Here is a 14715-nt window from a genome sequence, read left to right as displayed (position 1 = left end):
ATGGCTGCCTGAAGTAAACTTTAACCAGATTTTCTTTTTCCTGATGGGAGTGTTCTTTTCTTGCCATATGTTTTATTTTTGTTTTGAAAGCTGTGAAATATGACAATGCAGTGATTAATTTTGGCCAAAGACCTGTTGTTGTTTTTTCCCCATGCCAACAGTGGTACACTACCAGAAAGTATTCTTAATTCTGATTCTTCACTTCTTAAATGTTGTCTTTTTTTTGACCAAATACGAAAAACTCATTTTCTTTGGAGGGAGAGGGAAAGGAGTATTTTGGTTTTGGCCAGTGCCACTCTTGGCTATTTTCTAAATTGAGGGCAATTTAGAATGTTGTTACCCAAAATTATATAATTAGTTGGATTTTTAATTTCCTAATATGTATACCTTGCTTCAATATTTATTCAGTCTAATGAAAAGTGACCTGTGGTCCAAATGCCTGATTTAAGTAAAGAAATAGTTTTTCTGCACCCTAGTATGTTTGTGAGAAGGAGTGCAGTTGATGGAAGGTGCTTTATAAAGTAGATGAAGAGGTTTGTTTTTTTATCCTTAAATATTGGATTGATAGCACTTTTGGTTCAGAAGTGTCAGGCAACAGGTGCTGTCCTGTGACACAATCTTTATAATATTGTGGAAGAAATGAAAGAAGAAAGTTCTTTGTAAATAAGAGATAATTTTTTTTAATTGAAATGAAAAGCAATTACTTGAACTAGTGGCAGGAACATAGCAGATGCCTTCATTTTATCATTTGTTCCAAGTTGTAGTTTGGAACAGTTCTTTTATCTGGGAAGACTTCACCAGGGACAATTCTACCTTAGATATTAATATTGATTCTTGCAGATGTGAGATCTCATTGCTGATAGGGAGCTTGAGTAGGATGAAGATACAAGGATGGCAGTTATTATAATGAAGAGTCACTCTTACTTGAAAAAAGGCTCTTACCTTGGGACAAAGTATATCTGCTTCTCTCTTTAAGCTAATGCCCCATTTGCTTTCAATCAGTTGTAGCTCTGCATTTGTCTACCCTTTGAAAATAAAATATATTTCATCAGTGGATATTGTAATCCATTTCCCATCTTCCCGTGTTTTCCCCTTTTCCCCAACTCCCCACACTCAGCTTTTGGATGCTATTTTTAACAGAATGAAAAAATGAAAATTAAACATAAGGCCGAACAAACATTTTTCTTGATTTTCTTGTCAGAACTGGAGATGTAGTGAACATGCATTATGAAATATGTGACAGGGTAAAATATTTCCATATTTGAAGTATTTTCTTATATGTCAGTGATCTGTGAGCTCATTGATGTGGTTATTCCTAACCAGCATAGAGCACAGACCTCAACTCATGCAGTTCTTATCCCTTTTCTCCCCCAAATCTTCCAAAGATGTATTTAATATACTGAAATGTCTTTAGATTAATAAAAGTTTCACAGGGTCTCTAGCAACACTTGGGATGTGTGATTAATTATTTTTATCATTGTAAACCTGGATCACTTTTTTAAAAACTTCATTTAATAAGCAAGACTTTTTTTTATTCCATTCTTTGTGCCAGCCACTGAGCTAGGTTCTTGTAATATAAGGATTAAAAAAAAAAAAAAAAAAAAAAGATTTAGTTCCTGAACTCAAGGAGCTTATATTGTATTAGGGTAGAGCAGTGTGTATTCAAATACATGATATCTAAAATAAGTAGAATAATTATTTTATAGAGGATGAGTGCTAGCAACTAGTGGGAATCAGAATACGTTTCATGGATTTTCTGACCAATATCTATTTTTGTTACTTATTTTTCTTTCAGGACAGAGGAAAGAAAATTTAATTGCAAGTCAAAAATCTTTTCAAGTTAGGAGAATACTGACTTATGAATTAGCATAATGGACTTACAGATCTATATTTCCATCCCCACTCATTCTCCCAAGCACCAGTTTGATATTACCAGATGCCTATTGGACATTTCCCATTGAATGTCCCATAAGCATCTCAAATTCAGCATGCCCCAGACAGAGTTCATTAACTTTCCCACAAAACCTATACTTCTTCCCAACTTGCCTATTTCTATTGAGGGCACCACCATAGTTTTAATTATATGTTTACAAGCCTATATTACAATCTTGAGAGCCACCCTTTGACTCTACCCTGTCAGTTGCCAGTTCTGCTTCCACAACACTTGACCCTTCTGTCCCCTCACAAAGTTGCTTCCTTATCCAGACCTTCACCACCTCTTGCTCACACCATTGCAATAGTCCTCTTAATTGGTTTCCTTGCTTCCAATCTCTCCTTTGTTAATTCATCTTCCGAACAGCTGGTAAAGTCATTCTTAAAGTATATATCCAGCCATGCAACTTCCTTAACTCAAAAAGCTTATGTAGCTTCCAATTGCCTCAAGGATTAAAAAATGAACTCTACTGTTGGGCATTTGAAGCCTTTCGCATTCTGCCTCCACCCTATCCTTAGAGGTTTTTTATACATTATTCCCCTTCACTCACTGTACATTCCAGCTAAACCAGCTGACTTGCTGTTCCTTGTAAATAGCTCCTTTTTCTGTACTTTTGCATTGAATGTTCCTCATGCCTGGGATGTATTATTTCCCAACTTCTGTCTCATAGAATCCCTTCTTCCTCAAAGATCATCTTGAACACCACATCCTACATGAGTCATTTCTCTGATGCCCCTCAACTATTACCAAACCTCCTGAAAATACTTTGGGTTTTTATTTGTGCATGTGTTTTGTTTTTTCCTGCTAGAATATGAGATCCTTGAATGCAGGGTCTGTTAATTTTTTTTCTTGTCTTTTTTGTATTTCTCAGAACTAGAACCATGCTTGACAGAAAGCTTATTGATTGATTAAATGGGAGGGAAAGAAAGAAGTCTTACAGAAAAGTTCTTGTATAAAGATAATAGAAAAACCAAGGCAGATTGAATTCAATAAACACATAACATATGTACAACTACACAGTACCTTTAATAGAAATCCCACAAAAAATATTGTCTACCTGCATACAACAAACACATTTATATATTTTTTAATTTTAATTTTATTTTACACTTATGTCATTTTTTTAACTTAATAGTACTTTATTTTTCCACTTACATGCAAAGATTGTTTTCAGTGTTCATTTTTGTAAGATTTTGAGTTCCAAATTTTTTTCCTTCTTCCTTAGCTACTTTCCCTAAGACACCAAGCAATCTGATATAGGTTATACACATAAAATCCAAATTTATATATTTAACAAAAAATTTAATTGGACTTAAATGTCAGGTGATAAAATAAATCAATATAGAAAAGGTATAAACTTGTACCACTTTAAGAAAGATTGTCTGTAATTGATGATAGTCATTCCTTCCTTCCATTTACTATTGAATTGTAGAATTCCATGCTATAGCATTAAGTGAAACGCCTGATTAGACATTACTTACTTATGCATTTGCGTAACAGATTTATTTTCTTTCACTTTTAGTAATGTGACCTCAACAATGTTTGGTTTGGGAAGCTAGATTTAGATAAATGTTCGAATCCAACTTGATCCATTACTGCTCCTGAAAGATTCATTATCCTGATTTAGTTGCCTCAGTCATTAATCTTTTTCTCAGTGACAGTATTTGGCATTCCTTAGTGCTTTTAAACAAATATACTTTTCTAGAAGGCTATTAACTTGAAACTTTTCTGAGAAAAAATAAATAAGAGCAGTATATTTAAAGTACAACTCCTCTATCTGTTTCATTATACAAATGATCTCTAATCTCTTCAGGACTTTGGTATGGTATCCAGTGAAGGAACTTGCATAGAACTTAGTGTCTTAAGAGTTAACTTTATTTAGCTCACTGTGGTTGCTGTTACACCCATATACTTTAAGCTGAATAACTTAGTTGTAGGTATTAATCTCTGTGACTAATGCAAGTATCTAAATTGCCTCAAAACCACTTATAAATCTCTTAAGTAGGCCTATGGATTTGGTAAGACCCAATTTGTTGCCCTATTACCTTTGGTGCCAGAGTCATGATACTTTTGATTATTATGCATGAAAAAATAGAGGACTCAGAAGAAACAGTTAAGAATGCCAAGATAGATGTCACTGAACATGTAACACATGTAACACGTAAGCTTACAATATTCTGCAATACTTTCCTTCTCGTTTATTTTATTTTATTTGGGGATTGGACCTGTGATTTCACTAAGTGAAAGGAACTCTACCATAAGAAAATTTCTCTACCTGTTCAGATTAGCACCTGATGTTGGAGCAAAGATGTTAAACTCACCGTTGACAAAACTCCAGATTGTAGTCCAAATCAATGTAATTTGGAAATGTTTTAACAAAATAGTAATAATAATTAACATTTGTAAAGTGCCTATTTTGTATCTGTATCTGTATTTGTATCTGTAAAGTTTTACAGATGAGAAAACTAAAGTAACTTGGCTAGAGTCATGCAATTAGTAAATCTTTGAGGCTGGATTTAAACTTGGATTTTTCTGACTTCCATGCTGTATCCACTGTACCACTTAGATAATGTTAATTTTGTTGTGTTTTCTAAGTCAATATGTAATTCACAGTTACATCCAGTTCTATTTGTGTATTTCTGATGCTTCAAGCCTCAAGATTTTAAACTGAAAGTGTAGGAAGCATTACTATACCTCTCTTTAGTTTTTGATAATCTGCTCAAAGTCAATCAGGTTAATACAAAATAATTTCAGGAGACACTGAGGGAAATTATGTTAGTTCAGTCATTTTCCAGTCATGTCTAATATGACACCATTAGGAGTTTTCTTGGCAAAGATAATGGAGTGGTTTGTCATTTTGTTCTCCAGCTCATTTGACAGATGAGGAAACTGAGGCAAAGAGGAATTAGTGGCTTGCTCAGAGTCACACAGATTGTGTCTGAGGCCAGATTTGGACTCATGAAAATAAGTCTTTCTGATTCCTATTCTGGTACTTGTTTAAAATTGCTATACTGACAGATTCTTCATCCCTCAATTATTTTAATTTTTTTTCTCTGTCAAGCATATACATACACATAAACACACACACATGTTTCTTTGTATATATATATATATATATATATATATATATACATACATTTAGGGATATAAAAGAAGAGAGCATATTTTGTTAAATTAGCTTATATCAGAAAGTGTTAATTTATCACAAATATTAAAATAACTTTTCAAATAATAATTAAAGCTAGCATTTATATAGGACTTTCTGTGTGCTAGGCACTATGCTAAGTACTTTACAAATATGATCACCTTTCATTGTCACAGCAACCATTTTTACATTTTATATTTGAGGAGACTGAAAAAAAGAATGAATGAAGAAACAAATGGAAAAACATCTATGAAGGACCCACTAGCTTATCAAAAATTGTGTGCTAGGGATTTATTTAGGGAAAAAAAGAGGTTTCAAATCCGTTCTCGTAAGGAGCTTACATTCTAATTGGGGGAAACAACTCATATAAAAGAATTCAGTTTCAGGACAGATATAAAGGAAGGAGGGAGGGAAATTGCAAGGTCCAGGGGTTCTTAAGATACAGTGGCCCCTTTGGATGACAATGCCTATGGGTCTGGAGAGCAAATAGCAAGGCATAACCAACCTTCCTTGAAGATTTGTAGTTCTTGACTCCCAGGTCACTCAGAAAGTATGAACAATCATGATGTGATTGTCTGGTTCACTACCCCATGGGATCTGAGCTGGTGGAGAGGGCAGTTGTTGGAATCTTTACAAACTGCTAACTCCTTAGAGTTGATGTTTTGGGCCAGAACCTGAAACAAGATACTAAGTAGAACTAATTAATACAATGCTTATGTTCACACCTTTACTCATTGGAGTTCACAAGTATGGGAGATTCACAAAGTTAACTTTGTAACTTTGTGAATTCACACCTCCCTTGAAGCTCTTAGGGCCAGAGAGCACTCTGGGAGAAAACCCATAATCCCTCTCTCTCTCACATCCCACAATTCCTCTCTCTCATATATAAGAGACAGACAGAGGCTCTCAGAGGGAATTCAGCCAAATTACATGAAGAGAAGAGCGTCATGTCAGAAGAAGCCACGAGTCGGAGCTGAACTGAAGATTGAGAAGGCTCTCTCAGAGGCACAACCAGATTCAACTTGGTGCTGGCTCCAGAGGCTGAAGAAAGCAAAGGCCGAAGCAAAGGACAAAGCGGCAAGAGCTCTTAGAACCAAGCAGAGAAATAGGCCTCTAAGATCTAGATATCCGGGCCCAAGGAAAGAGACAAGACTTGGAAGGAGAAATAAACATTTGTATTTTTACCAGCTGGCTGCATTTGGGGTGATTATTGATCTGAACTGATACTAAGGCTGCCTCCAGAAAAGCTCCCTGAGAAATCTGCACTTTCTCCCAGAGAAAGGCAGTGAAGGACAGTGGGATGCAGAGAAAATGAAGTGAATTCAAGGAGAAAAGATACCTCCCACTTCATTTCTTCCTGGCTGCTTAATAGTATCTCTTCACTCCATGTTTTGAATATAAGACTTTATTCTATTTGGGCATAATTTTTTTTCATTGACTTATTTTTACTGAAATAGCTGCTGAAGTGTATTTGATTGACAAGAACATATACAGCATTTGCTTTAGTTCAAGTCATATATTCCGTGTCACAGCCAGGAAACACGTGCCCCAACACTCCCCCCCCGGCCTCAAATTCTCCTGGCCATATTTAAACTTATGAAGCTAAAACAAATCTGACCTTATTTTTAAAAGGTTGGGTTTTTTTTTTTTTTTTTTTGAGAAGTGAAAGGGGAGGGAGGGTGAAGTTTGCTTTTAACTACTCCATCCTTTTTTCATAGAACTGAAATCCTTCTAAACTCTTAAAATAATGCAGACCACGTTTCTTTCATTTCATTTTCAACTCCTGATTCTTTCATCCAAAAAAAAAACAAAACAAAAAACCATAGAAGAAACAGTGTGCTTCATGCCAGACTGGCACCAGGATATATAACACCACATAGAAATCTGTAAAAAAGATCTTATGCTCTGTTTGATGCATTTTGTGCAAGTTTGGATTGGTTCTTAACAAATGAAAATTAGGTCCTTTCAAAAGTTGAATCAGATACAATTTCTTCTATGTGAGCTTCACACATTCTTGACTATTTCAAATTCTTAAATGATATGATTTAATAAAAAAAAATTCATACACAAATGGAAAGATGACAAAAAGGGGAGGCAGTACTTTGTAAAGGCAATCACTTGGGGAGGTGAAGGAAGGGAAGATAAAAGAAAAGGAGATAAGAAAATGCTCCTCCCTTCTCTGAGGCTGGGGACTGTAACTGTGGAACACTATGGAACTGGCTTGTTTTTAATCCTTTCATACAAAAGATAATTAAATGGGTGTTGGCAGAATATATTTGGAAATGAAGGTGATGTAAAAATAAGATATTGATAAAATTAAGAAAAAATTACATCATATATCACTTGAATCTTCTAGGATGTTTTCTGGACCAGACTTGTGAGTTCCTTGTATATTCCTACATTTTTGTAAGCTATTCAATGCAGATTGTCACCTGCTAAGAAAGATAGGTCTTAATGAATTATCCAGGTCATATTGACAGAATGTATTAGAGGTGGTGCTTGTACCTAGATCTTCCTGACTCAAAAATTGGTTTCCATTCACTATTCTAGATTACATTCTAGATACATTACATTAAAAATACCTACAACACTGTCTTTCTCTTTTAAAATTATCTGTGGTGACTAATATGGAAAGATGTTTTATATGATTGCACATATATAACCTATTAAAAATAGCCTATCATCTTAGGGAGGGGGAGGGAAGAAGAGAGAAAATTTGGAACTCAAAATTTTATTTAAAAAATGAATGTTAAAAATTGTCTTTATGTGTAATTGGGGAAAAAAAATAAAACTATTTAAAAGAAAAAAAATATACATCAAAAACAGATCTAGGAGGCTGGTCTTCTTGACCTGGTACCAGTCTTATCTTTAACCCATTCAGGCTATATCACCCTTGGCAAGTTATTTAATCTCTACTCGCCCAAGTAATTCTCTAAGATTATAAATTTAAAAAGAAGCTTCTGGTAGTGGTGGGTGAATGAATTACTACATGGAATGTTATATGTTGATGAAATCACAGATCTAGACCTGAACTATTTATTTATTTATTTGTTCGTTTATTTATTGTACTTATGGACCATAGCCATCTTGACATCCAGACAATGGAAGTTGACAAGTATTTGTTAAGCATTTAATATGTGCATAGTAAATATTCTAGAGAAAATAGATAGAAGTCACAATCTTTATTTACACAGAGGAAATTTACATTCTAAAACTACTTATCCCCATTTTAAAGAAATGGATTTAAATTAATTTGTAAGAGCATGGAATTGTGTTTAGAAATACTAGCCTTTTTGTGGATTTCTTCAAACAAGCAAAAATACCCATTGTTGTCAACTCCAATTCTGTCTTGAGTAGAAAAGATTGTGCCAAAGAAGTAATCATTAAGTTTTCCCCTTGTTATTGGAAAAATGAGTTTGTTTTATGATATGATTAGATCTGGAAGTCCAAATATACTTTATGTAGTTTATTGCATGGTTTTAATTTTTTGTTTGTTTTATTCTTCTCCTTACTTTCCTTTTTCTCTTTCTCTCTCTCTTTTAAGAGTGGCAAATATACAACAGCAGTTGGCCTTGTTAGATAATGAGTCTTGGCCTGGAATAGCTGAAGCAGACAGGGATCGCCTTCAGCTCATTAAAGAAAAAGAAGCCCTCCTCCAGGAACTGCAGCTCATCAGCCAGCAGAGACGATCTCCAGAAGACATTGCCCGGTTGGAAGAGGAGAAACGGCGTTTAGAGGAAGAGATTCAGAGAGCTAGAGCTACATCCGCCCATGGGGCCACAGAAAGGTTTGTGATTCTAACACTGTTGGGGGGAGCTTTGAAGGGAGGGAAGATTGGGGGAGGGCAGTGTCATGCAGTTGTATAATTTTCTAACACTTCACTTTATCGACATACATATATCTACATACTTTGTAAAGACAAAACAAAACACTACAGAACAACTACTTGCATCTTTTTGAGTTTTTGTTTGGGTCAAGGAAAAAACTGGGAAGTGGACAAACATAATAGAGTCTGCTTCTGTGCTCTTGAGACTCCCTGGCTCTTCTTCTGAGAAGGAAGTAGGTAGAAAACAGTAGCTATTCAAGTGAAAAAGAAAAAACAAGATAACTGAGGATGGCACTGAAGTCAAAAAGTGGACAGAATGGACTCATGGACCAGTAGTTGCTGATCCTTAGTTCAAATTAGACACTTATTTTCTCACACATTATAGACCTAATATTTGTTGATATAAAAATGAGAAAAAGCCCAAACCAGCCCAAGAATTGCATTGCAATTCCATTGCTCTTTTCTTTCTCTGTTCCCTTTTCAGTTTTCTTTTATATGTTATCTTTCTCCATTAGAATGTAATCTCCTTGAGGGCAAGTACTTGTTTTTCCTAGCTCATAGTGTTCCTGGCCCATAGAGAGCTTAATAAATGTTTTATCTATCTTATTTATCATCTATATATCAACTCTCTACATAATCTGTCTATTCATCAATCTGATCTATGTATAGCATTCATCTAATATCTATTTAATCTCTATCATCTTTATTTAATAGTATAATTCATCTGTCTAACCTATCTATAGCAAATGTCTAGTGTATTTATTTAGCTCTCTCTAAAAGCTTATGTTCTGATTGGAAGACATCAATCAAACTTAAGAACATAAATCTGCAGTTAGAAAAGATCTCAGAAAACATTTAATCTGAGCTTCTCATTTTATAGATGAAGAAATTGAGACTGAGGACCATTCAGTGAATTGCTCATAGATACACAGGTAATAAATATTAGAGGAAAGATTTAAACCCAGTTTCTCCAGCTCTAGCCTACTGCCCTTTTTGCTATACGTCTTTTCCCCAAGGAATAGTGAGTGACCAGGGAAGTTTGATTTTGGTAATAACAGGAATTGTGGAGCAATCAGAGAGAAGTAGATTGTCTTGGCTTTTCATAGTAGTATTGATTAGATTATTGTTCCCTGAACAAGAACAAAAAGTAGAAATGTGAGCAGTTGGCCAGGGGAAGATTAGTGGTCCAGGGCTAAGTATATAACAGGTTACTTGGACTGTGGAGGTTCTGGTGACCAACTGTATGACTACATGGGATTTTATGAATACAGGTCTAGAATGCCAGAATGTTCTTGCAATCTTATCATATTTCTCATATTAACAAAGAACAGTTTGTGGACAGACTATACTGACATTGAGACTTAAGGTCATGAAGTTGTTTTCTTTTTCAGATGAAAAGTTTTCAAAATAATTTTCTTTTTTAAAAACAGTATTTTTTCCATTACATGGAAAGATAGTTTTCAACATTCATTTGTTAGAAGATTTTGAGTTCCAAATTTCAAAATTAATTTAAAAAAAAATACTTTTCCTCTATTGGTCTCAGGATCCTATGAAGGAATTGAAATTGTGAAGGAATTACGTAATCATATTTTGCCAATTTGACCACATTTGCCTCATGCCTCTTGCTTTCATTTGACAACTGTACTCCTTAACTCATGAAGAGCCTATTTCTATACTGCTTGCATTACTGATAGCCAGAAGTTTCTCTTAAAACATCAGTCTTATTTTCTGCTCTACATATTGGTATTTCTTTCTTCCTTCCTTCCTTCCTTCCTTTTTTTGCTGAGGCAATTAGGGTTAAGTGACTTGCCTAGGGTCACACAGCTAGGAAGTGTTAAGTGTCTGAGACCAGATTTGAACTCAAGTCATCCTGACTTCAGGGCTGGTGCTCTATCCACTACACCACCTAGCTGCTCCCATGGTATTATTTCTAATGATCTAATGAAATATAATATTATATTGTACATCTATAATAGAAAAGTTATTGGGATAATTCACTCAGAATAAAATTTATCATTTAGGTTAACCCTGCCATTTCTTTTTTTTCCATAATAGCATAAACATAATGCTTCAATATGGTAGCAAGGTGGCAAGGTAGATAGTGCACGAGCCCTGGAGTCAGGAGGATCTGAGTTCAAATGTGGCCTGAGGCACTAACTAGTTGTGTGAGCTTGAGCAAGTCACTTAGCCTCAGTTTCCTCATCTATAAAATGAACTGGAGAAGGAAATGGTTAAACCCTTCTAATAGTTTTGCTAAGAAAACCCTGAATGGCATCATAAGGATTCTGAAACAGCTGAAAAGAAATTACTTTAATGATCCAGAAGATTGCTTCTACATTCTACCCTACTTGACCTTACATATACATAACTATTTCTAATTTTTAAAATAGACTGATTTGTCCCATGCAAAGTGATTGATATTAAAGAATCGTGGAAAGTAGAACTATATTAGGAGGATTTTAATGATTTTAATAACATTTTGATTTCTCTCTGTCAGGAGTTCTTTACCTTATTTTGTGTCATAGATCTGTTGGCAGTCTGAAAACCTATGGATCCCTTTTTCAAGTACATAAAATAACATACATAAGATATAAAGAAAACCAATTACCTGAAAATATAGATGTCAAAATATTAGAAAGCCAATTTCTCAGACCTCATGTAAAGTAAGAATCCTACTATAAATGTAATAGTAAATTTGTCAATGCCATGGAAAAATAGAAGTTAAAATGGAATGGTCAAATTGAGGGGTTCTTAAATTTTTTTATGTTATAGTCCCCATTTGACAGTATAGTAAAATCTATGGACTGCTTCTTAGAATAATGTTTTTAAGTTCACAAAAATAAATTATTACCAAAAAAAGCCACTTACTGAAATAAAATGTAATTTTTCCTATGGAACTCCTGAAATCTTTACTCATAGACCTCCCTCCTTGTCTCTTATCCCTACTCTATAAGGAATCTCTGGCTAAATCAGCTTTCCTATTCATTGCTAAATCTCTTTTAATCATGTAACCAGAAAATAAATAATTGCTCAGCCTTTGCTTAAACACTTTTCATGATGGAGAAATTTATTAGATAATAAAGCAGATCTCTTCAACCATTTTTTTGTAAAGTTCTAATAAATAAATTGAGTCTGACAGCAGTGGTATAGTGGATTAAGAGCCAGGTTGGTTGGAATCAGGGCAATTTGGATTCAGAGCCTGTTTCTGTGCTGACTGTGTAAACCCTGGGTGAATCACTTTACTTCTCAATGACCTGCACAACAATCAAAGCCTATAGGCTGGTAGGTAATTTCCTATTATGCATCAGGGGAGGAATTTTCAGTTTATGCACCTAGCATTTATTAAATACTTATTACATGTCTGACTAACTAATGGAAGAGACAATATGCAAAAAAAAAAAAAAAAAAAAAAAAAAACCAAAAAAACCCAAAATAAGATAAACATACACCAGGACTTCCTGCACTAATGGAACCACAGGAACTTCCTCCTTAATAAAAGTAAAATAATAACAATAACAGTAAAAGGAGCAGCCTTTGTCACCTAGTTCACTCATAATGAGCTTGTCAAGGAACTGAACACTAAATCTTTTTCACTAGCCACATCTATCTAGTCCTGTAGATTTTTTCTGTTGATTTTTTAAAAAAACTTAAGTATAGAACAGCCCATATACTGCTATTAAATTTTATCATTATATTTGTCCAATGGTAAAAACCTGAACTTTTTTTTAGATCCTGATTTTATCATTTTCTAGTATTAGTTATCCTTATCATCTACATGTTTACACTTATATATATATCCATCTATATCTATGTCCTGGGTAATAATGTTGACTATAGTAGGGTCAAGAACAAGAGTTGGTAAACTGCTGTTTTTGTAGTTAAATAAGAATGTTTTTTACATTGTAAATAAATACATTGTTGTATTTAAAAATGTAAAAATTATTCTTACTCCAGGTTGCACAAAAGCAAGTTTGCCTGGAGCCTCTAAAATATCAGCAATTGGGACTATCTTTTGATAGAGTTACTGGATTGACTAGCTAAACATGGGAAAGTTATAGACATAGCATTTACTACATTTGGATTTTAGTGAGACATTTGACAATTTCATTCTTTTGGATAATAGAGACATGAACTGAATAAGAATAATACAGAGTCACAACTGGTTGGATATGTCCGTCTTTATCTTATTTATACAATTCATGATTTTATATACTTTATAATGTTTATAGTTTATAGCTCATGTTTAAACAGCATTTTGAAAATTCTTTCACAATAAACTTGTGAACGAAAATATTATTATCCTCATTTTACAGATGAGAAAACAGGTTCAGAAAGTCCTTAAGTAAATGATTTTTCCTAAGTAATAGCTATTAAAGGATATGGCTAACATTGTATATTAAGAAGTTACATTTTTGTAAAAGAAGGAATTGGGGAGATAGATGATGATCAATGATAGGCAGAAGTTCAGAATACATTACAAACCACTTAAGCAGAAAAAGAACAAATAAGGAATTTGAAAAACCGACCATAAACCTATCACAATAGCATGCCATCATAGTGGTGGGAGATTACAATTGTCCAGACTTCTCTTAGAACAGTCTTTTTTCCATGTAGGAAAGATACTATTTTCTTGATTAGCTTTGATATATTTCAATTTTGAAAAGGAAGAGAAGTCAGAATAGACTGATTTCTCATTAACAATGAGGAGCTTTTTGCTTGGAGTGGAATTGGTGAGAACCTTGAGAGGAAGTGATGATTCCATTTTGTTGTGTTAAATGTATGAAAAACAAGTTCCATTTTTTGAGGAAAGAAAGCAGATCATAATATTGCCTATGCCCTAAATTTTGTAGAAAAACTTCAGAGAAACCTACGGTAACTGATTTTTTCACAGTAACACAAATATTTTAATAATTATCACTCTATATTAAAAAGTTTATAGAAATTAGAGGGAGAGTATAGAAGAATATGGGAGAAGATATTTGAAGGTGATCAATGGAACCAGAAGCAAATTTTAGTAGTGTGGACATAAAAGGATTGCTACAAAATATTGATAGGATTCTATCACCTAAAATTCTTCCAGGGAAATTAGCTGGGGAGAGAGCTAAAATTTTGAAGACACAGGAGGATTTCAGATGAGAGAATGAAATACAGGTTATTTTCTAAAGAGACTTAATTTGATGACATAGGACATTTCTTATTGAATTTCAATTTTAATGATAACATGTATAGAAGATGGAAGTAATTGCAGGTAATAAGTAAGGGGTTGAAGTAAGAAAGTGAGGGGTTGAATAAGATGGTCTCCAATGTTCCTTTCCATCTTTAGTATGCTGTGGTCATGCTGGAAATGAATACAAAGAATAATTTTTAAAACTTCAAATCCTGATAAGTCTTTTGGGTATAGCTTCTGTTTAATTTCAATCCAATATGAAAATGGAAACTTACCATGGCATATGAGAATTAAAAGCCTTTAAAAATCTTTCTTTTTTAGGGGAATAAAAGAGAATAGAGTCAGTGAGGAGATGGGTAATGATAATAACACCAAAAAAATTTGATTAAAGTAAATAATATCAATGCCACATTTAAAAATGCACAGAAGAGAAGGAATTTCAAAAAAGGAATAAAATAAGGACAGTGTTGTTATTATGTTAAATTTCATATATTCTTTAAACAAACAAGTTGTATTTCCTGCCTCTTTTTCTTCTTGATATATTGAAATGTTCATATTTGGTAAGTTTATAATGGAAATAAATTCTGAATTTTAAAATTAAAATAAGAATCTTTCTTATGCAGTTGATCCAAGAATTGACAGTT

At 33.8% G+C, this 14715-nt stretch overlaps 1 protein-coding gene across 1 annotated transcript in view; it reads left to right on the top strand.

Moving 5' to 3' along the window:
- Positions 1-14715, top strand: part of WWC3 (WWC family member 3) — a 187052-nt gene that overhangs the window by 143436 nt on the left and 28901 nt on the right. The window contains exon 9 of the mRNA XM_051984543.1: positions 8623-8865. Coding sequence (XP_051840503.1) covers positions 8623-8865 — 243 coding nt within the window. The remainder of the gene's footprint in view (positions 1-8622; positions 8866-14715) is intronic.

Source organism: Antechinus flavipes, chromosome 3 (genome assembly GCF_016432865.1).
Source record: "Antechinus flavipes isolate AdamAnt ecotype Samford, QLD, Australia chromosome 3, AdamAnt_v2, whole genome shotgun sequence".
NCBI lineage: Eukaryota > Metazoa > Chordata > Mammalia > Dasyuromorphia > Dasyuridae > Antechinus > Antechinus flavipes.
This window is presented reverse-complemented; position numbering and strand designations above follow the sequence as displayed.